We start from the raw sequence: 25,191 nt of genomic DNA on the forward strand, positions 1-25,191 counted from the left end.
GCACAGTGAAGTAATGCCAGTGCTGAGCTGCTGGCCATCAAAACACAAATGTGCTTAAAGTGATTTCGAACAAATGATATCAGACACAGCCTGTGGGCCTAAAATAAACCAGCATTAATGACACGGCAGTATGCAGAACATGTTCTCATATTAGAATGTACCCGGTCTTAATTGAGACATTAACATCTAATTAAGATAAAATGTCAGCATCGCATGGATTGTTCACCTAAAAATGAACATGTCGTTTCTCATGTTTGAAGAATATGCTGACTGCTCCTTTATTTATAAATAAAATAAATGGGAGTAGGTGCCCAAGCTCCAAAAGCAAAAGCACTTTAAAGGGATAATCCACCCAAAAATGAAAATTCTGTCATCATTTACTCACCCTCAAGTTGTTGCAAACCTGTATGAGTTTCTTTCTTTTGCTGAACACAAAGGAAGATATTTTGAAGAACGATTGGAACTTTGGCACCATTGACTTCCATAGTATTTTTTTTTCTCTACTATGGAAGTCAATGGTGCCAAACAACTGTTTGGTTCCAATCGTTCTTCAAAATATCTTCCTTTGTGTTCAGCAGAAGAAAGAAACTCATGTCACTTTGATCTATTTTTGTATGCACTGGCAGGGTAGAGTAGTGAGATACAAACGCTATGTGTTTACTGATGTATAGGTTAGTTCGTTGACAGATTGATGTTACAGTTAATGGTCATGAACAACTTTTTTTCGTGATTTGCAAAGATTAATAAAACTTTACACTCACTTCTTCTGGAGGTGCAGCAGGAACATGAATAGTTGGTACCGATTCTTTTTTCTTAGCAAAACCAGCTTTATACTGAGTCTGACCCTCGTATATAAAGCAGTCTGCAAACATGAAAGCATTGACGTTGCTCGTGGGGAATATTCCCTTCGAAAACAAAACTCAGAAACTTCAGCGGTTCGGGTTGAGGAACATCAAAATGACTTCTGTGTTCGTTATTGCACCCAAAAACAGAACACCACAATCGCTTAGACGCCATTCTGCTCCAGCGTATCAACAATGACGGACTATGATGACAGCTCGCTCAGGGCGGGGATGTGTTGAAACGCTGCTGTCAATCAACAATCGTGGGAGGGGCGTCCGATTTAGTGACGTCACAAAATCGAATGGCTCAATTTGAGGCAGGGGAAAACATAGAAGGAGATTAAAACAAAAACACTGTATGGATTTTTATCATTATAGGATGGTTGTGTAAAGGCACTGCCAACACACATTTCAGTACAATCAACTTGTAAAAGTGCATGTACCATTATATGACCCCTTTAATGTACTTTTTTTCTCAGATGTTTCTCCTAATATTCCTTGGGAGAGGTTCTCAGGCGTGATTGCAGTTGTCTTGTCCTATCTGAGCACAGATTGAGACATTATTTAGACCTCTTCTGAAACTCTAGAAAAATGTGAGATTACTGGTGACTTGGGGTGAATTTCTTTAAGAAAAAAGTCTCCATTTGATCTCCATTCTATCTCAGAAGATATGAAAGCTGTCTCATTTGTTATTCATTCAAAAGGAAGTTCACACAAATGAAAATCCTGCTTCGAAAGTTCAACACCCTCTGAACTAGTGTTGTCACGATACCAAAATTATTGTTTCGATACCGATACCAAGTCAAGAATTGCGATTTCGATACTTTTTCGATACTTTTCCTGAAAAGGGAGAAACACTCTCAAATATCATTGCTGTGCTTTATTTTAAAACTGGGATAACATTCCAATCATAACACAAATGAACATTTGAACAGCAGATAGGCTATAATAACCATTTGAACAAAATATGAAATATGAAAAATATAAAAAATAAATTAGAGCAATGACATTCAAGGTAAAAAAATAAATAAATTTAGCAGCATTATCTCAGTTATCATAAGAAACATAAGATTTTATCAATATCAATCCCACTGACGATTCTGCTTATCGATCCGATTCTTTAACGATTCTCTTATCGATTCATGATAGCATTGTGGGGAAAAAAGTAGTCATATGCTTTTTCGGGGGGAAAAAACAAGTGTTTTTATTTGTTTTATGTAATTTATGTAATAAATGAAACCTTATTACAAAGTGTTAACGATTAGTTATACACCGATTCAGACAGATCAGTTGTTTTAACCATTCGTTAAAACGAATCGGTTCAAATGAGTCATTAGTTCGCGAATTGGACGTGTGCGCGTTGTGTGATTATCCAGGCGGTTACATCCCACTGTCATCACAGAAAACATTTCATGACTGGATAGTTTTTTTCGTTTATTTAAAGTGTGGTTTATGTCAGCTGAATGTGCGGAACGATTCAGAGAAGATAAGGCAACGTATTTTACCACAATTTACACCCAGCGGTAATTCAGAAAAAAAAAAAAACTCCGAATGCTCCACATGAAACTTTAGTCTCCCGACCTTACCATCGTGTCGAATTATTTTGATTAATATGTGCGAGGGAGAGAGAGAGAGAGCAAGACAGCGCTTAGTTTTGAGACGGTGAAGCCTTAAATACTTTCGCCTGGCTCCGCAGAGAGAGAGAGAGAGTGCGCGCGCGCGACCGGGGCTCGCTCGCTCACTCTCTCTCTCTCTCTCTCTCTCTCTCTCTCTCTCTCTCTCTCTCTCTCTCTCTCTCTCTCTCTCTCTCTCTCTCTCTCTCTCTCTCTCTCTGCTCGTTCAGTTCACGCGCCCTGTCACACGCGCATGAGGAGAAAAACACAGACGTCCATAGGGAGGCACTGGAAGCGTGCGTTGCACACACCAACATGCAATACTCTCTTACAAATCTGGAACGCGGTCATTCTTAGAAGTATCGATACTAATAAATTTAGGTATCGTGAAGTTTTTAATTTCCGAGTATCGCGATACTTTTGAAGTATCGGTGCACCGTGCAACACTACTCTGAACACACAGGACCGTAACCATGGAGTTCTTCTCTATTAGCCAGGCTGTAATATTCGAGCACGAACGTTGACCTTTGCAGCTCAGAATAGTGATGGGTATCACATTCACTCTCACTGATTCCGGCTCACAGGTATATGTGGATCTCACTCTTTTACAATCATCACCATTCAGATCGAATCTAAAGCTGTGGTTTTCCTCACTCACACATGCTGTTTCAAAAAGTGCAGCAGGCAGGATGAGCTATTGAGGCGGACAGTAGAGTGCTTTGACCTTTACGGCGCGGCAGTGCACTCCTGCATTAGCCCGTTCCGTGTCACTCGCACACACGCCCGTACGCACGCTCTGGGTGTTCCTCTGGGTTGATGTATGAGGGGCACTGGGGTGGTGCTGGGCCTGTAGTGATATAAATGGCTTGTCTGCCTCACTGAGAGTGGAGTATCGTCCTCTGACAGCTTTAATCTAGACCAAAATGATCAATGTTCTGTGCTACTTATTTTGAATGTCGGTAATTAAATACAGAGATAATGTCACAGATCTGTTTGAACAAGTTATGCAAATGCACAGTACACAAATTTCTCTGGCATTTTTGCGATGCCTTGTTTGTTGTTGATGCATGCACGGAAAGCTAATTTTTTTCAGGGGCCCTTTTTCGGTGGTCTTTTCCTAAACATTAGGGTTAATGAAATCTTCATTTAAATAGGAATTCATCATTCGCTCACTTGTTCCAGCTCCAGTGACACAAACAATTATTTTAATTAAACTAAGCTGCACGCCAATAATCAATAATAATTTGGGGCTTAAACAAGTTTAATTCCTCTATTAATATGGTATGATCCCTGCACAAGATTTACTTAACAGCTAATACATCTGGGATAGTTTTTCATAATACCAGTTAAATAGGAACATGAATATTAACATATCCTTTTTCCTGTGCCAATATCCTGAATACAGTAGTTTGTATATTGTTACAATTGCACTCAATGCAAGAAATGTCTTTTCATTTTTACATAGGCTATTTGTGTGTGCTGTACATTTGTTTTATTTTGTATTATTTTATTTTTATATTATATTAGATGTCTCATACAATAATGTGTCATTATTGATGTCTGTTTTAATTAAAATGTTTTTATTATTAATGTGATGGATCTAGTGCGAATGGGAAAACCGATTTGCATTTTATTTTTGCATTTTTTATATATATAATAAAGTTTTAAATATAAAAAAAAAACATTATCACCACATGAAATGTTTTCAGTGGAATTCATTTCAAGTAAAATTTTAAGCTCCCAAAACACAAAAGCTGACTGTCATGTTTGCATGCCTCACTGATGGGACCAAACTTCCCCATACGTGATTTTAAAACGTAAGACCGTACCCAGATTTCAAAAGTAGATAAAGATTATTTCACTTCTACTGTTAATGAAATTTATTTAGGCTACATGGTTTTCACTATGAGATGGATAGCCTAATTGTTATTTAATTCAGATGGCCTACAGGTTATTTTTATGGTATGCCAAAAAGTGTTTATTTTTAAATGTGATCATTGGTACATGTTACCAGTATTTACCATACTATCAATGCAAAAATTAAAATATGAAGAATCTGCAGTATGAAAAATTTCAAATAAAAGCATTTTCTTAATCGTCTTATATTTGAAACAATGTGCACTGTCCTTAAATAAATAAGTGAAATGAAATGAAATTTTTGAATTTATAAAAACATATTAACCCTCTGGGGTCCTTCGGCCCAAATGGACCTGAAGCATTTAAATATATATATATTTTTTAATCATAGCTTTATCGGAATGGTCCGAAATTTGGTGACTTTGTTGGCACTTGCTATATGAACACCCAAAAAAATTGGGGACAGGATTTGAATAGTCTAAGTGGTTGTAAAAAAAATAGTCACACTCAGGACCTTCGGGTCCAAATGGACCCGCATAGGAAATTAATGGGAAATTGGCAAAAATGTGAAAATACAGAGTTTTTTTGTGCGTACAATCTACAAATCAGCCACGATCCAGAAAAAAAGCACACAACAGTGAAGGGGTGAATGTATAAAACATCAAGAGTGCAAAACAGACACATCCACACACACACACAAACACACTTTTATACACATACACACTAATAAATTCAGATTACATATGGGTTTTGAATTTTTAAAATGCTCAGTTTGTCCACCAGATGGCATCCATCTCATTTCTAAAATTGCTTTCATGAGGCCTAGGCTTGACTCTTAAATGAAATACAGCTTTAAAAAAAATTCTATTATATTCAATGGGGAAAAAATGGGTCATAATTATTGCATTAATATTAATTATAAATCATTTTTATTTTTGAAATTATCTCAAAACACCAAAAAATAAAATAAAAAATATTATAAAAAACAAGTAAAAAAAAAAAAAAGATGTTTTTTTTTTAATAAATAATAATCCCACCCTTCCGGCACATTTGGACCCGAAGGTCCTGAGTGTGACTCTGAAATGAAGGACCCCAGAGGGTTAAAAATAACATCACATAAAATAATATTTTCAGTAGAATGTTTAAACGCTCACTGAATTGCCTTTAAACGCGTAGCATTAATCAATGTGTTGAGGTAACTTCCGCTGAAACAGGAAGACAGGGCGGGACATATTGAACAGCTCCTCCCCTTTTTCAAATAGCCAATAGCGTTTAGTTTATATCACAGCTCGGCCAGAGCCGCTGAGCTCGGTAAACCGTTTCCTCCTAATCTCTTACTGTTTCTCCTCCTAATCTCTGCCATGTCGCTTTAAAATATAGCATTCCTTGCAGAATTCAAATGGATCCGATATGTGTTCTAGTATGCACTGACTCGCGCGTATGATCCGCTCTGTGCTATCGTGTCTCTGAACCGGAGCAGACTGTGTGCGCGCGCAGTGCCTGTGTGTCTAAATGCCAATTGTGTCATTGTTTTGGAGCACTCTAGCTTAGATAACAGTAAGGCCAACATATTCATACTAAAAGCCAAAAAACTTAAATTTTGATTTCATGGTGACATTTTCCTCATCGAGTTTGACTCATTAGCATACTCTAGTGGTTCATGTTTTTTCCTCTGGTTCTTTTTTTTTATATATAGACCGTATGTTTTCCTGATGCTGTAGGGCAAACATCTGCTTTCCAGCCCATAAATAGTTAAATGACATCTCACCAGGATTTTTTGCCAAAGTTTGTGCAAAACTTTTTTGAAGTAAAGGAGATGTGCAGAGTCTCGGGAGGTCTACCGATGATTCAAATCATCCCACACAACAAAATGGCATCCAGCTCATCACCCCAGAGTTGTGCAAAGTAAACACAGAACTGGCTAATTGCGTCGAAGTTGGTTTATCACGAACACTCTACATTTTAATGAATTTTTGAGCAATATTTAAGTTCAAAATATTCCAGTGCTCAGCCAAGATTGGAGTTATGGGATTTTTCGTGGGGGGATAAGAGGCTTGAATATGAACTAAGGGGAAAAAACATGGAATATAGTCATGGAGGACATAGAAGAACATATTCATTATAAGATTATAAATTAAAATGTTTTAATTTAGTATTATGGTCCTTGCTATTTGCTAGTCACCTTCCCCTCCTCAGCTAGCTTTAACATGCTAAAAGTGTGTTTGTTTTCCTATTGAGCTTGCCAAACAGGGCTGTTGTACGTGTTCATGTATGTTTTACCTTTTCAATGCATCTTCTGTCACTTAGCATGATAGCTGAACGGCCACGGACTGGCCAGTATTTAGCGCAGTCTCCGTGACAACCACAGTAGCGTGCTTAACCTTCATCCGTAACCCCTCTCTGGGATAAACAGTCTTTCTATTTGCATTTCCAATCTAGTCCTCTCAATCCACACCTCATCCCCTTTGACGAGTCATAAGGAAGTCGCTCCCGCGCAAGGTTTATTTGTTTTGGTCTGTTTTGACTTTGTGCTACTGGCAGGCTGATTGAATTCAGTTTTGTTAAACTGTCTCCCCTTATCTGTCGCCATCACAAGATCTGATTGCTTTCTTCCCTTCTGCTTTAAGTGACAAGACTGTTTAGAGGTGCCTGACAACTGAGGCATGCAAATTAGCACTTGATGGTGTCTTAAAGTCATGTCACATTTCACATTAATATATTTATTTATGTACAGCTTTAGCTTATTCATGATTTCCTCTTAGCTCTGCGGGGTAGGCAGCTGTGGGGTGTTATTTTAGATTTTTAGTTTATTTATTTTTATCCCATCAAGTTGCAGTGAATTATCTAGCTCTTAAAGGGACAGGTCAGCAGTTCAAACTCAGTAAACTGAGTAAATTGTTTGTCTCTTTTCAATATAATGGAAGTAATTTAGATTTTAAAAAAACACCATAAAATTAGTATACAAGTATCCTGTATGATTTATTATATATTTGAATTCTATTTGCCATCCAAATAGCTTTGTGTCAGGATTAGACCGAAATTAGTTTGTTATTCAGTGAATCTTTTCCCATCTGCTCTAGCTCTCCTGGCACATTCAGGAAAAAAGTAATGTAAGGTGTAAATTATAAGTGACTTGTTCATTTTAATCCACAGATCTATTTAAAAAAACAGAACAATTCTAATTTGTTCATGAATCAGATTGACCTGGTTCTTAATAAAAGAAAGGCAGTCATACAAGTTTAAACAACAACATGAAGGTGAATACTGTAAATGATTATAGAATAAAAATTTTTGGTTGAACTATCCTCTTTAATGGTATACATTTTAGCTTTGGGTCAACCGGCCAAGGTCTGTAGCTTCCATTTCTGTGGCAGTGGCAGCTCTTATCACATGGTGATCTCATCCAGAGAGGGGATTTGGACCAAGCATGTGTAACATGAAAACAGGCAATCTCATGATGCACACACTACGCAGGAAAGAGAGGGGGGGGGGGGGGGGAGAAACACTTTCACACTCTGCTGGATATTCACACCCACTCTAGCTGTGTTTTTCCACCTGTTCTTCATTGTGCACTCATGTAAGTGTGAGATTGTGGGTTTAGATGATGCAGGGCTGCATCTCTGTTTTAAGGCAATGGACAGTAGTGCCATTTTTCCAGTTTTTTATTTATTTATTTGTTTACAGTTGTCTGTTGCTCCCAGATGGATGGATGGCAGAAGTTATAGGATGTATGGAGGGATAGCAGACATTAAAAGACAGACAGACAGATGGATGGATGGCAGAAGTTATAAAATGGATGGAGAGATAGCAGACACAGACAGATAGATAGATAGATAGATAGATAGATAGATAGATAGATAGATAGATAGATAGATAGATAGATAGATGGATAGATGGATAGATGGATAGATAGATGGCAGAAGTTAATGGATGGATGAAGTTATAAGATGGATGGATGGATGGCAGAAGTTATAGGATGGATGGATGGATGGATGGCAGAAGTTATAGGATGGATGGATGGATGGCAGAAGTTATTGGATGGATGGATGGATGGATGGCAGAAGTTATTGGATGGATGGAGGGATAGCAGACATTATTAGATGTATGAATGGGTGACTACTGACATTTTTTTTTTTTTTTTTTATAACTTAACATATTTTACACTCACCAGAAAACTGACCAACTCAACATGCCTATTGTCTGCCATCACCTCATACCTGCCTCTCTTTCAGTCTCCAACTCAATTCTCTTTCTCTCTGTCCCTCTGCAGTCCAAAGCCAGAATCTCATAGCGGACAACATCTCGGTAGTGGAGGGGGAGACAGCCACCATAAGCTGTCGAGTCAAAAACAATGACGACTCGGTCATTCAGCTCCTCAACCCCAACAGACAGACCATATACTTCAAAGATGTCAGACGTGAGTTACACCTAAGCATACTGTATGCATTGCACACCCACACACAAACAGGCCACGCGTCCCCATGAAGCCTCCCCAGTGGAGCCGAAGTGTTAATGCATTAGAGTAATCCACTGCGCTTTTGAGGGCAGTCGATAGAGAGACCCAGCTGGCTGGTGAGGGCATGGGGTTTTTTTTCAGCAATTTGCCTTACTATCATGTGATCCATCTTACACAAGACCGCTCTGATATTTCCCTACAGCTGCACTGTGTAATTATAGCAGAGTCTTTCTAAAGGGTTTCATCTCTTCCACCCCTCTATGAAATATTGCACCCAACGGTCCCATGTCATATGCAGAAAAGCACTTTGATTATGGTATTTTCTTTGCGCAAAAAGTTGCAGCAGGAAGCATTTTTAAGTAGTTCCAAAGTGCTTTCGAGTTCAGTCTGAGTTCAATCCGGCTCATATCAGATGGTGTCAATATAGGTGGCGCCTGTCTCCACAAACGGTCTCTGGAAAGGTCTGTCCTTTTTATTTCATGGCTTTTCTCTGAAATAATGATAAGCTTCGCTGAGGTGCCAGACCGATTCATTTTCATCTTTTTCTCCATAAACGCCACTGTGGTAAAAGAGTGTCCCAGTCAAGGGGAGTGAACGGGAGAGCCATCAGTCACCTGAGGGACTGTCCTCATCAAGTAACGGTTAAAGTAATTGTGTGCCCGGTCCTCAGAGTTTGGATTACGGTCTTCTGAACCGTAATTTTATCTCTCAGCTTCCAATCATTAGCAAGGCTCAGACTCCAGGTTTTTGGTCCGTGCAAGGCTGTAATTATCACCCGTCTTCTTAATAAAACTTTGATGGGCTCTTCTCAAAGTAACCGTGGCCGGTAATCAAAATTGATTGCTGCCATTTAGGAGAAGCAGCATGTGTCCTGAAGCTTCTAGGATTAAACCTGAGAAAACAATACAAATGAGATTCGGAAGAGGAGCACAAGAGCAAAGGAAAGGAAATGAGACTGCGAGCGAGCGGGAGAAAGTGAGGGAGACATAAGCATAGAAAATAGAATACATTGATACACAAAGAATGTTTATTTCAACATCTCGTTTGTGGTTGCTTCAAGTGGTCCACTACCTAACAGCAGTGAACCAGGCATGTTTTTTCTTATTTTGTCCGTTTAATTAATATGTAATTCTAATAAATTATAATGTAATGCGCCTTTTTTAATTTTTTTGTATTTTCTATAATTTAGGTTAAAGATTTATATTTAAAAATATAAACCGAATAGAATCTGATAGTACTTTGCTAGTTTTTGGAAGCAAATAAGCAATAGGTTTGCTCAAGTCTCGCACCTAAAACAATTCTTATTTTATAATAAAAAAAACTAAAAAAAACATCATATATATATTAGGGCTGTCAAACGATTAATCGCGATTAATCGTTTGACAGCCCTAATATATATATATCAAACGATTAATAGCGATTAATCGTTTGACTGCCCTAATATACACTCACCGGCCACTTTATTAGGTACACCTGTCCAACTGCTCGTTAACACTTAATTTCTAAGCAGCCAATCACATGGCGGCAACTCAGTGCATTTAGGCATGTAGACATGGTCAAGACAATCTCCTGCAGTTCAAACCAAGCATCAGTATGGGGAAGAAATTTGATTTGAGTGACTTTGAACGTGGCATGATTGTTGGTGCCAGAAGGGCTGGTCTGAGTATTTCAGAAACTGCTAATCTACTGGGATTTTCACGCACAACCATCTCTAGGGTTTACAGAGAATGGTCCGAAAAAGAAAAAACATCCAGTGAGCGGCAGTTCTGTGGGCGGAAATGCCTTGTTGATGCCAGAGGTCAGAGGAGAATGGCCAGACTGGTTCGAGCTGATAGAAGGGCAACAGTGACTGAAATAACCACTCGTTACAACCGAAGTATGCAGCAAAGCATTTGTGAAGCCACAACACGCACAACCTTGAGGCGGATGGGCTACAACAGCAGAAGACTCCACCGGGTACCACTCATCTCCACTACAAATAGGAAAAAGAGGCTACAATTTGCAAGAGCTCACCAAAATTGAACAGTTGAAGACTGGAAAAATGTTGCCTGGTCTGATGAGTCTCGATTTCTGTTGAGACATTCAGATGTTAGAGTCAGAATTTGGCGTAAACAGAATGAGAACATGGAACCATCATGCCTTGTTACCACTGTGCAGGCTGGTGGTGGTGGTGTAATGGTGTGGGGGATGTTTTCCTGGCACACTTTAGGCCCCTTAGTGCCAATTGGGCATCGTTTAAATGCCACGGCCTACCTGAGCATTGTTTCTGACCATGTCCATCCCTTTATGGCCACCATGTACCCATCCTCTGATGGCCACTTCCACCATGTCACAAAGCTCTAATCATTTCAAATTGGTTTCTTGAACATGACAATGAGTTCACTGTACTAAAATGGCCTCCACAGTCACCAGATCTCAACCCAATAGAGCATCTTTGGGATGTGGTGGAACGGGAGATTCGCATCATGGATGTGCAGCCGACAAATCTGCGGCAACTGTGTGATGCCATCATGTCAATATGGACCAAACTCCCTGAGGAATGCTTCCAGCACCTTGTTGAATCTATGCCACGAAGAATTGAGGCAGTTCTGAAGGCAAAAGGGGGTCCAACCCGTTACTAGCATGGGGTACCTAATAAAGTGGCCGGTGAGTGTATATATGATGTGTTTTTTTTGTTTTTTTTATATATATATATATAAAATAAGAATTGTTTTTAAATAAGAATATAGCAAAAACTGAGGTAGAGTGTATACAGCCCTCAAAAAATATTATATTTTAACCACAAAACTTAGAACTCCAAAAATGGGTTTTAGAAAGTGGACATTCAAATTTAGATTAAATTTGGACATTTTATATTCCTAAGCAAGTTGGAATGGGAAGGCTCTTTGGAGCTTTTGGCTTCTTAGTAGGTGAAGAAAATGTGAAGATAAAAAAGGAAACTGTAAGAATCTTTGGCAGTCTTCAGCACTAGTTCAGCAGGAGGCATTAACCACTGTGGAGTTTTTAAAGCACCTCCTCCTCTTTACACACCTCTTACACCCCCCTCCTAGTGCGAGCAGAAAGCAACATTTATTCATTTAAGTCCTTTTCACGTGACTCACGTCAGGGCACTGCTTTGACCTCCACGTGAAAGATGTTTCAGATAATGTCAAAGAAGGGCGGTTTACAGGTTACTGTGTGCAAGTCGGTGTGATGAGTAATTTCCTGTTGCCTTGTACTCTAAAACATCACTAGTGAGGTGAAATTGTTGGACCCGTTATTGCGCAGACGGACATTCTATGCGTCATACAAATTGTTTGGCGTTCATTGGCCATGCTCCAGGAGGTCAGTGGCAAATGGGGTCAAAATTCCAGTAGTTTGATCTTTAAATGTGGCATTACAACTATATCTGACTATACTTTGAGTTTGATGCGTTGAAGAACATTGCCACAAGACCCATAAAGGGCCTTAAATGTTTTCTAATGACGAGTATGTCTCTTTATGTCATCTTTTGAGATAAGGACAAATTTCAGGTTTATTCGCTGAAATCGCTATGTAGCAGTGCATGTGGGCTACCATGATATTTCAAGTCTTCTATTGTCTCTGAAATATGCCATGCTGAGAGGACACAAAGGTGTGACAGTGTTATTTCACATTGTCTTTTTGTCCTTGCTGCATGTAATCTTTTCTCTTTTTTTAACTTCCTGAGCCTTTCAGATCCTGTATGACATATGCTGCCCAATTTATATATGCCTGTCCGCATATGTTACGACACTTATTGTGATGAGAATTAAAACAACGAACAGAGACCAGCATCCCCGTTCCCCAATGCCCTCAGCCCAAATGAAAGTCTGAGAACATAATACAGGTTAAAGCCTTGTAAAAATCCCCAGCAAATGAAAGACCGTTTCGAAAAGCAAAAAAGGAACACGGAGTGCAAAAGCATTTGTCCATGCTTTTTTCAGGGTGATAAGCTTTAAAGGGTTTTGTCAGGCAGAGAAGCTGGTTTACTGGGCAGCATGCCCTCAGAAGGGACTGGAAACCACGCTGAGCTTCATTCTCCACCGCTCCCACAGCGCGCTGGATGTAGCTGGCCGACAGAAACGTTCCCTCTCATGGCGGTGGGACAACCTCCTGGGGCCCTGCAAGCTCTTGCTGTCATCATGTCCGGCGCTGTGTCCGAAAAAGCTACAGCAAGTAGCAGAGGGCATGTATGCAGTCAGACATGCTGTTATTATTTGGGTCACAAAGCGCTGATTTTTTTCCTCAAGGTGTCGACTTTGTTCATCTTTCTATTTTTCAAAAAATAAACTAGAGGAAGTATGTAAATTTTGTCTGAATGTCCTGAAGGCATATTATTTTTACCACTGCCTGTTTGTGCACTTGGCATACTTTTCTCGTTTACAGTTAACATGAAATCAAAATTTACCCCCTTTACCTTTTTCCTGGTCTGATTAGGAATGAATAATTGGTGCGTATTATCCAAACACGTGCAACTTTCTTTTTCAACTGCTGTCACTGATCTCTCCCCTTCAACCTCCTGTCATGAAGGCCACTTTTTACTTCCTAATTGGCACTTCTGTTTTTCCTCATTGAATACCAATTGAAAAACTGTGTTAAAATAGAAAACGCATATACAATTTTTTTTATTTGGTTATACCACGTGGCATAAAATTTTTCTTGAAAATGGTATAAAAAGTTTTATACACAGTGTATATATATATATATATATATATATATATATACAGAATCCAAATATATCCAAAATGCTACAGCTAGAGTGGTCTTTAACGAGCCGAAGAGAGCACACGTCACTCCTCTCCTCACAAAATTGCACTGGTTGCCAGTTGCATCAAATTCAAGTCACTGACTTTTGGCTACAGAACAACGACTGGCTCTGCTCCCTTTTACCTAAACTCATTACTTCAGACTTATGTGCCATCCAGAATCTTGCGCTCTGCAAGTGAACGCCGTCTTGTGGTGCCATCTCTAAGAGGCACAATCTCTTTCTCAGACCTTTTCCTGGTCTGTTCCATGCTGGTGGAATGACCTACCCAACTCAACCAGAGCTGCTGAGTCCGTGACCATTTTCAAGTAATGGCTGAAGACGCATCTTTTTCGGCAACACTTGATCCATTAATACTAACACTTTATCTTCTATTCTATATCTGTTATCTTAATTATAATTTTTTTTAAAGTACACGTACAACTGGGAAGGGTCATAGCACTTGCATATTGTTGTCCTATTGTTAGTTTAACTGCTTCTATTGTTCTCATTTGTAAGTCGCTTATATATATATATATATATATATATATATATATATATATATATATATGATTGCATGCGTTTTAACCCGTTTTTAAAGGGTTTTTTTTTTTTTGTCATGGGCACTCTTACTTTTCATTGACCCACATACCAGTGAAATAGGCTGTGATCAGTCTGTTGCCTGTATATATTTTCTCAATTCTTCTCCAGAATGAAGGGGAGTTTCTTTACCTCCTCAGCTTACACGGTTTTATTCGCCTCACTGAAATGGGCTCCCTAGTTTCTTGCCCTCTCATTTCCCAATTAGAGCTGACACCACACTTATTCATGTTTTCATAATGCTCTAATTATTGCTGTCTCTCCACCTGACGCACAGTCACAATAGATTATTAACCGTTTTGGCTTCTTGCACCTTATCGGTTTATTTTAATCCTCACATTTCCCCAATCAATAAATTGAATTAAATCATTTGCTTCTGCCTTCCCTCCCCTTGACAGCCACATTCCCGCTTTCTGGCTGCTCTAATTAGTCGCACATTATGCGGCTGCTAAATGTAAGGCGCGGTGCTTGGTGTTTCAAAACAAAGACCACCACAATGGCTGCTAGAGATCATAGCGCTGCTGATGGTCCGCACATTTCAGTTTGGAAGTGTGTGGCTTTATTACTCCCAAGCTCAGACATGTACCTGAATAAACTGTGCACACACTTTCATTCAGTGGAATATAGATGTAAAAACTACATGTGCGTAATGTTTTATTTATTTGTATTTTCACTCTGAGGCTACGCCGCCCTGACATCATGATCAAAGGTGAGAAATGTGTTGCCTTGGCAGCAGGGTCTTCCAGCGTGGCCTCCACGTGCGTGCGCAGTGATCTGTGAGAGAAATGGACCTGAGAGACTGAGCTCGGCATCTCACACGCTGTGGATGACAGCGGCACGTTCGGACAGGGGGCTTGCAAGTATAAGAAACCCGCTCGTAATAGAGAATGGTGAAGATCTTTTTCTTTTTTTGTTGTACACAGACTTCAGCTCTTGTTGAGCAATATGTTTTATCCCCCCTCTCTCTCTCTTTCCCTCTCTCTCTCTCATTCTCTTTCTCTTTCTCTTTGTATCTCTCTGGATATTTTTTCTTTTGAATGAAGGCAAAAGAGCATGGCTAACCAGCTGGATCCAAGAACAATCAACACCCCGCGCCATCAGGGCCTGCTTTCATGATCCCATCGCCTCAAAAATCTCTAATCATGCCCGATTATTTCTTTATTTTTTTCGCCTTTTATTTATTTATTTATTTATTTATTCATGGACCTCTTTTTGTGCTCCTTTGAACTCGGCTGTTGCGGACGAGAACAAACGCATGCGCGAGTACTCTCGGTGTCATAAATGGTCTGTCGATCGGCCTGGAATTTATCGGCGGGTGTGGGTTGCCAGTAGCCTTTCATTTTTCTCTCTCTCTCTCTCTCTCTCTCTCTCTCTCTCTCTCTCTCTCTCTCTCTCTCTCTCTCTCTCTCTCTCTCTCTCTCTCTCTCTCTCTCTCTCAGCACCATTTACTTTTCACGCTCAGCCTCCCACACAGGCAAAACGAGCCCTAATGGACTCCTCATTATTCTGGGACGAAAAAATTCCGTTCCTCCACATAATTGGGAGAAAGAACCATAAGTCAGGATCAGCGTGAGATTCTCAGTCGCGTTGAAACTTAATCTGCTGCAATCTGGGGAAGTGCCTGCCATAATCAATACAGGCGTTTTTGTTGTTGTTGTTGTTTTTTACTATATATCTACAGCCAATGAACTTGCTGCTCAACATTTAAATGGCTGGATACCATTCACTATAGCCTAAAACTATAGGCTAAAACCCTCCAACTTCCCTGGGTCCACCTGTATAGATCTGCTATGTGTGCAGTAGCAGTATGTCTTACATACTCACAGCAGCATATTGGTCTATGTAATTGGCAGCAGCAATAATCTACAACAACAGCAATAATCAACAGCAGCAGCAATTCAGCAGCAGCGTAGCAGTTAACATTGTAATATCCATTACCATGCTAAAAAGAGTTGTCATGATAGACACATAATTAAGATATATAAGGGGAGGGATATATTAGGCAGCAAGTGAAAAGTCATTCATTGTGTTGGAAGCAGGGGGAGACCAGAAATATTCAAGGGGGTGGGCCTTCATAAAGCAGGGTGGGCAAAGTGTAGACTCGAGTATTGAAACTGCGCACCAAATTACCAAGAAAAAATATAACGCAGCACAGTTTCAAGTTCAAAGTAAAAAAAAAAAAAATAATTTAAAAGCCAACCAGAACAACTTATTAAAACTACACTGAAAATTCCACTGATTTCATCTTGGAAACTTTCTGTTGCTGATTTAAATTAAGTATAATCAAATTTCATGTACAAGTCATTTAAACGTAAATTATTTTAAAACTGACTTAAAAATCTAGTATAACTTATAAAAGAAAGTTAAACTGCTTAAATTATTTGTATGAGTTAATTTAAAAACATATGTTGCCATGACTTATTGCTCATTTAATTTTGAAATGAGCAATGAAAAAAGCACTGAAAAAAATATAAACAATGTTTTTATATATATATATATATATATATATATATATATATATATAAACATTGAGAAAATGTTTGTACTTACTTTACATGTCCTCCTGCAATATTAACCTAAGACGACGGAACTTCTGATTAAATACGGAGATTAACTCATCATAATCAAGAGTCTTTCTCAGTTTGTGTTAAATAAACTGCCCGGATTCATTGCTACTTTACTTTACTTTACTTTACTTTATACTTTATTTGTCCCTTAAAGGGAAATTTGTTTTGGGCAATACAGGTAAAAGCTGCATAACAAGATACTCACATCAATACCATAACAATCACACAGTTGTGTCCTTTGCACCATAGTTTAACAGCCTTGTAGCCAAGATTAGACTTGACTTGCTAGACTTGGTTTCTTGCAGCAGTACAATTGGGATATACAATTTAGGTTTTTTAAAGTATTAACTGATTGATATTTGCTTCGCTATTTCCAAATCCAACTCCACAAATGCGCAACTCTTATTATTACAAATTTTACAACTTTGGATTGTAAAGATAACATTCTGAACAAGACTAACAGAAACTGACGAATTATATTTAACGTATTTGATACATTTATTATAAGTATTATTGTTTATTAAATTATTTCATACATCAAATTGGAAAATTATGTGGGGTTTTCCCAGTATGACTTATTAATAACAAAAGTGGTGCAAGTAAGGACAACTGGTGAACCGGCATCAGGGTCATGGAACATTAATGAATGTGGGGAGCGAAGGTTTACCTACTGGTCTGATCACGCAGAAGAGCTACTGTAGCTGTAAAAATATACTGTAAAAATATCATGCTACCATGATAGAAAAGAGTCAACCCGGCGGTCATAGTGCCCATAATGCTGCAAGTGCCTAGTTTGTTTACTTAGTTACTAAGGTAACGTTTACAGTGCCAATAAAATCATGCTTCAGATGAAATATGAGATGTGTTTAGAAAAACAAAGAGATAACAAGATAAATATCAAGTGTAAACAGAATATTTCATTGTGCAAAAAGTGTGAAAATATTGAAATTACTGTCAAATTACGTCAATTTTAATCCAAAATTTGCATGTATCCACTGTTGGATATTGCTAGTTGAGAAAATGAGCATATTTTATTGGAACATACTTGCTAAAAGTCCACAGAGACAAAAGTGCTCATGAAACACTCGCGTAATGTATATGCTCACCACAAAGCAAGAACTTTTTTCTCTTAGGCGTTAAAATGAAAAGGCACTTAGATGTCACAGTGGTCTAGCATGGCATGTCCCATGGATACTGTCCCTGTTTCAAATCCCAGTGATACAATGCTCAGGTCAGATGATGCTAGAAATAGATGCGCCCGTGTTTCTCAATGTGAAGCAATCTCAATCACTTTGGTTATTCCCATGGAGCACCTATTAACTAATCTGAAGAATATATTGTAGCCTGCATGTTTGCTACACTCCCCTGTTGTCAGTTATAAGCAATAGCTTAAAAGAAGCATATGGCTGCTTTTATTTCCCTTAGTGGAAAAACAATCTAGACTTCAAATGGGAAAAATACTACTAATTATCTCCTACATGTTTCTATTGTTCCTTGTAATGGAAGTGAAGTGTGAAGATGTGACTTTTCATTCTAACATCTGCTGTCTTTCTCTATCGACCCTCCAGCCCTGAAAGATGCTCGATTCCAGCTGGTCAATTTCTCAGACAACGAGCTGCGTGTGTCGTTATCCAACGTGTCTCTCTCAGACGAGGGCAGATACGTGTGCCAGCTCTATACAGACCCCCCACAGGAAGCCTACGCCGACATCACTGTGCTAAGTATGAACACTCATGCACACATCTATATAATATACAGCCCCTGCATCTCTGGTGACCCCACATAGAGGCATGACCTCCAAGGTTGAGATCCACTGGACTAGACAAACTGAAACTTTTGTTTTGACCGTCAGATTTCCCATAAGGCACTTGCCGCATCAACAAACACCCACATATACACACATGCAGGGCTTCTTTGTTTTCTGACGAATCCTTTTATGATCAATCACTAGAGTGGAGCAGCTTTTATGAGATGCTGCAGCAGTGTAGAATCAAGATATAGCCATTCATCTTCACCGAACAGAAGGCCTGAGACGCGGCCAAGCCAGATCCTGAACGTCGAGTCATTCATATTTCAGAATGAAGCCAGTGCTCGACACATGCGCGCGCGCGCACACACACACACACTTTCACTGCTGTTTGGAGGGGCTCCTGAAATCTCTCTAAAAACTCAAACACTTCACCTGCTACTTCCTTTGAGGACTCAGCTGCATGGTGGGGCCATTCAGTGGAATTATTGTTTACGTGTTTGTGCGTGTGTGTCTTTGTGTACATGTGAACGCTTTGCTGCGTTTTGCATCTTGACATAACTGCATGGAAAAATCACCCGCACTTAAAAGTGATTATTCCGTTTTGAGTTTAGTGCGGGGTGGATATTGACGGAGCGGGATTGTAGAGAGCTCGCTGAATGCAATCGAGTGGCTGGTTCCAGAGCTTCAGACGCCCAAGCTGAATGCTTGAATAGAACCCTGCTGCTCAGGGGGAACAAGAAATCTCTACTACTCAATTACCCTGTCCTACATGACGCATCGAAATCAATCAAATATCACAGCCAATCAGAAGAGAGTGTGGGCAAAGTCTCTTATTCAACAAAATGAATAAATACATTAACTAATTAATAAATATCAAATCATTTTAACATTAATAAAAAATAATTAGTTACTGAAACAATCTTTGTCATAGAATACACTTGTTTGTTCACAGTTTGAGCATTCTTTTATTTTCAAGATCTAAGGTGAATTATTCACTTTGGCAGTAAGGTTATGCAAAATGATATTCAAATTCACATTAGACCCTTTTAAGATGACACGAAGCACATAATCAGTACCTGAGTTTATCATTGTAATAATTTGTATGTTGTTGTTCCAACAACGATGCTGCAAAAATAGAAACCTTTTCTAAAATAGAAACCCCTGTCACTCTTTGTCACGGCTGGTTAGAACAAAAACTCTGATTAACATGGAAAAGATACTTTTATCACGCCGCAGTGTTGTCACGTCATGTCTGGTTAGATCACTGTGTTGCAGTGCTTGAAGAAGGGTGTTATCCTTGTTACATATTGCCTGTGAACATTCACAATTATCCAGGTCAGTGTAGAATGTTCTTGTAGTTTTAGTCTAGTCAACTGGCTGTGTTGCTTTCTGTTGCACAATATGTTCCATTACTAATCGTGTTGTAGTCACAGTTCTTCATAGTATGCACTTTGTCTGGGTACCCTCCTTTATGTCATTTGTAAACGAGAATGAATACACTCACCCCTTCATATTCTATAATGTGTCCATCCCTAAGTGTTAGTGTCTGTGTTAGCTATCAATGCACCCTGGGATGAATGTGACTATAGTGGTGCTTGATTTACAGACTGCCTTGTAAAATCTGTCTGTCCTCTCTCAGTCCCACCAGGAAACCCAATCATAGAGTCCCGTGAGGACATCGTCAGCGAGGGCAACGAGACGGAGATAACCTGCACCTCCATGGGCAGCAAACCCGCTGCAGCGATCAGATGGATGAAAGGAGACAAAGAGCTACAGGGTGGGTAAAGTCACATTGTGTACTCACAAACAAACCAGGTGTTTACCAGGTTTTCTCTCTGCCTTGCAAACCATAGCTGGAGTTGTTCCCTGATGCACTTTCCTCTGAAAATGTATATATTGAAAAGTTATACTTTAATTGAAAACACTAGATAACAACATTTATTAATACTAGCAACACAAATTGTTACATTTTATATAATGCTTAGTCGATCATGTACACCACTGTTCAAAAGTTTGGATTTGTTTTAGTTTTTTAAGAAATTGATTTTATTCAGCAAGGACACATTCAATTGTTCAAAAATGACAGTAAAGACATTTATAATATTACAAAAGATTTCCATTTTAAATAAATGCTGTTTTTGAACTTTCTATTTATCAAAGAATCCTAACAATCAGTTCCTTTTTCAGCATTGATAATAATATCAGCATATTAGAATGATTTCTGAAGGATTATGTGCAGTGTTGGGGGTAATGCATTACAAGTAACACAACTTATATATCCGAGTTACTTTTTAAAATAAGTATCGCAAGTTACTTTTTCCCATTTATAGACTTACACCTCTCTCGTCCCGATGTTGAGAGAAATGGGGAGTCAGGTGCTGTGTGCGCTGTGTGAATATGATGGTTATTGTAGTTCTAGACTTAATGTGAGCATGCATTTACTCATCTCACTTGCACAAAAAGATTCAGTATTCCTCAAAATGAATAAAAACAGTGAAAAGCAAAATCATAATATAACACAAACCTTCAAGAATTAAATGTTAAATTACACACATATACTTTATGTATTTAATCTCACTTTATTATGTGTCTTTGCTGCTGATCTTCGATGATCCAATTCAAACATACTAAGCAAAACTGACTTTAGATAAACATCATATATGTTTAATTTTTTTAGTTTGTATTGGTGAAATAAGAATGTTAAACTTTCTTCTTCTGCGTCCTATTCTTCTGCAATCCAGAATGGCAGCAGAACGGAAAGGTTTGTTTGAGCTGCGCCCTCTACTCTACAGGCGTGAATTTGCATTTCATTTCAGCTTTAGGCTTATTCATTTCACTTTTGGCGTAAAAGGGCCTTTACTTTTGCCAAAATATTACTTTGTTGTTAAAAAACAAACAAACAAGCAAGCGCAGCCCAGGTGAGAAAAAGTAACACAAAAATAATGTAACATTTAAAACATTTCCATAAAAAGTAACTAAGTATATATAAAGCTTTATTGCAGACACAGGTCCATATAACACATCATACAATACAAAAGGGAGATACAAGGAAATACATTAATGAAAATTCCATATTAGCCTATAGGATATACAGGCTATTGCACCAATGTTGTCTTATAATGCAGTTTGTTACTTTTTAGGGAGTAACACAATATTGTAACGTATTAATTTTAACTTTCCCCAACACTGATCATGTAGCACTAAACACTGGAGTAATGGCTGCTGAAAATTCAGCAAGAATAAGAATAAATTACATTTTAAAATATATTAAAATAGAAAACAGTTATTATCTTATATTCTAAAAGTCTGGTCCCTCCTACTATTTTATTTTATGTTATTTTATTTTAGAATAAGAGTAATGTCATCAAGACTATGAAATGACTGAAAGTAGTAATCAAAATTGTTAAATTGGTGTGTGTGTGTGTGTGTGTGTTCATTTATACATTTGAGTTATTTACTCAATTATTACATAGGCACAACATATTTGTCTACAAAACTCATTTCAAGTATTAAAGCAAAAGATCAAATAGTTTTTAAGATCATGAGAAACACAAGTTCATTCAAGTGTGTCCAATCTTTTGACCGGTAGTGTGTACATGTATCCTTTGACATACCCCTTCTCCACATACTTTAGTCCAAAGTTTATTGATCTTTGAATGTCTTGTGAAATTTTCATAACAGTACTAATTATAAACTCAGCAACTCCTTTTCAACATTTGTTTACCTGAACGCTCCTGACAGAAGCTCGGCTCATTTTCCATATCGCTCCGATAGGGTGAGTGAGAGGCCGTACCTTTGACCCGCAGTCGTCTAGACACAGGCAATTTGCGTATTATGTACAAATTACTGCATATAAGCTGTCCTAATAACAGCTACCCAAAATGAGGCGGCTAAATTGGAGTCCTGGACGGATGTTTTCATTTGGTAATTGGCGATAAGCTCAGTCAGGGGTCTCCGTTTCTCTCCACTGGGAGTTTCAGCAGCTATTACAAAGCATTGTTCTATTCATTTGTCAGTGGGTGTTTTGTTTTTATGTAACATCAATATATTATTGGACAGTTGGACAAATGTGGCGCTAAAGAAGAACGAGTTCGCCTCAGTGAGATGGACAGCAGGACATGAATATTCTGTTCTTGAATAGCGAAATGGTTTGAATGGAGGAGGTGAAAGCGATCGAAGAAACCGAGGGACTCCTCTCCTGACTCAAGCAGTGCAACGCTGGCACTCACTGGCTGGAAATTGCTTTTGGCCCCTGCGCCTTTTCGGATTTATTTTTAATTAAATGTCCTTATCATTCAGCCTAATTACCTCTAGGATAATCAGGCTTTTTTAAATATCATTTAAAGGTTACACCCATACAGCCCCAGAATGTAAACTCAGCCGCCCCCATGATGTACTGCCTCATTCTCCCTCTCGCTCACGCAAACACAACCTTCCCAGTCTTATTCATGTTCTGTGCCGCATTTAGTACTTCTGTTTTACATCCTGCTCCATTGTTGATACACACCTGTCTCATAAGACAAGTTGAATGAACATCGAGAAACAATAAGTTGTTAATTTCTTCCTGTCAGACGACGACGGCCTGCTCATTGTGTCATTGCTTAAAAATATAATCTCATTTTAATTAGCCAACTAAGCTCAGCTGAAACACAATGGCTTGATTCAGAATTTGTACTGGCTTTAAGGAAGTTTGCTAAATACACGATTGGCCCCAGATCTCTAGACTGCCCTCTTCGAGGGAGTGACTTTCCATTGGAAGGTGTTGAATAATGGGGGGAAAAGGGGGAGGGCAAATTATAGAGCAAAAGAAATTGAAGAAATGGTGAATTCAATAGGGAACAGGATCTCTTTTTGATATTCAGCCCACTGTATCACTGCAGATCAGGACTAATCAGAGCTCCTTTGCATTTCAAAAAGGGAGATGTTATTGAAATGAAGAAATGCCTGAATGACAGTGATTGACCTGTGATTATCTCTTTATCAGCAGTGACTGTGGCATTGTGAGAGAGAATATAGATGTGCTTCTGGGCTCTCAATGAGCTCTGTGTCTTCTCTTATTTGAGATATGATTGTCTGACTATTCATTCATTGCTGATAATGCTGAATGCAGGGAGAATGAATGCTCAAGACAAGGAATTGTCAGGGGGAAAAAAACATCTGGAGTATTGAGATGGCCAGATTTCCACACAGCAGTGCCATTTCCGGGCATTTTTATGATTTTCGGTAAAATTAGCATTGTGGATTATTGATAACATTTATAACAGTCAAACGATAGATGTAATCTACATATAAACGGCAAAATAAAGATAGAAACCACATATGGTCGGAATGGCAATCACAGACCAAACAAGTATGTATTGCTCATTTGCTGTAATTGCATTTGTATTTTTGTTTTATTCTATTTTTTCTGATAGAAATTAATACGTTCAGCAAGGACAACATTAATTCAGTCAAAAGTGGCACTAACAAAATTTATTGTGTTAAAAAAATTATTTCAAATGCATGTTTTTTTTTTTTACTTTCTATTCATCAAAGAATCCTGAAAAATATGCATCACTGTTTCCACAAAAGTATTAAGCAGCACAACTGTTTTCAGCATTGATAATAAGAACTGTTTCTTAAGGACCAAATCAGCATATTGGGTGATTTCTGAAGGGTCATGTGACACTGAAGACTGTAATGATGCTGAAAATTAAGCTTTGCATCACAGGAATACATTACCATTTACAATATATTCAAATAGATTATTTGATTATTTAAATTGTTAATAATATTTCACAATATCAATGTGTTTTACTGTATTTTGATCAAAGAAATGCAGCCTTGGAGAGCATATTAGACTTTTTTTTTTTTTTTTATCCTACCGACCACAAACTTTTGAGCAGTAGTGTACTTTTCCAATCCTAGAATGAAGGAAAATATTAAATGATAAACATTTTTACTATGTCACGTTGTTCCAAAACTTCCCAAGCAAAAGAAGATAGTTTTAAGAATGAAGTGTTTTTATCCATATAATGACAGTGAGTGGGGTCCAACATTGAATGTACATCCACATGTCTATCTGCGAAAGGTGGGGGAGTGTTTAAGGAAACCGGTTTGAAAAGGTTCAAAATATTTACTTTTCTGATTAGTGGCGCATTAACAATACACTTCACCTATAATAAAGTGTCATTTTTTACCTTCTGTCAGACTCAACTTTTTGTATTTCTTTTCTTTTAGTCTGTCACTCCCACATCGAATTCATTTTTTAATGGTCAAGTGGAATTTTTTTCTTTACAAAAACACGAACAGGACAATAGGTCCCTCTCTCTCTTTCTCTCTCGCTCACCTCTTCTCTTCTCCTTTCTCTCTTTCCACCCACGCCTGTTTCTCTCCACAAGGCCAGAGCAGTAATTGAGTGATGGAGGTCTGTGCGGTGCTGCGAGGCTATTGTCTGGAGCCGCACAATGACTTCGAGTCTTTTGTGTTCTTCATGCCCACTTGATGCTGCTGAAGGAGGGCTACGGGTCAGATGCGTCCACTACAGCCATTATATCTCACTTCATAAAGCACAAACACACCATCACAGCCCACACAGTTGCCAATGAGTGACAGCTGCATAACAAGCCTCAACAGGAAGCAGTTTAGGGCTGTTTTTTGGCCACATGGCCCCTCCCATATGGTCACATTTCAGGTGCTGCTGCAGGGGGCCGTTTACTGTACACATGTCATTGATAAGCTACAGTGAGCCGCCATATGTCACATATGTGCAAGACGTTAGGG

General features: G+C 38.6%; 1 protein-coding gene across 5 annotated transcripts in view; it reads left to right on the plus strand.

Annotated features, from left to right (window-relative positions):
• The window catches only part of cadm1a (cell adhesion molecule 1a), a 309,712-nt gene that overhangs the window by 228,634 nt on the left and 55,887 nt on the right, over nucleotides 1–25,191 (plus strand). For all 5 annotated transcript variants that reach the window (XM_056263058.1, XM_056263061.1, XM_056263059.1 and 2 more), the window contains 3 exons: nucleotides 8,583–8,729; nucleotides 18,248–18,400; nucleotides 20,069–20,206. In XM_056263058.1, the coding sequence (XP_056119033.1) occupies nucleotides 8,583–8,729; nucleotides 18,248–18,400; nucleotides 20,069–20,206 (438 nt within the window). The remainder of the gene's footprint in view (nucleotides 1–8,582; nucleotides 8,730–18,247; nucleotides 18,401–20,068; nucleotides 20,207–25,191) is intronic.

This window comes from Rhinichthys klamathensis, unplaced genomic scaffold (genome assembly GCF_029890125.1).
Source record: "Rhinichthys klamathensis goyatoka isolate OS25496 unplaced genomic scaffold, OSU_Roscu_1.1 h1tg000197l_1, whole genome shotgun sequence".
Lineage (NCBI taxonomy): Eukaryota > Metazoa > Chordata > Actinopteri > Cypriniformes > Leuciscidae > Rhinichthys > Rhinichthys klamathensis.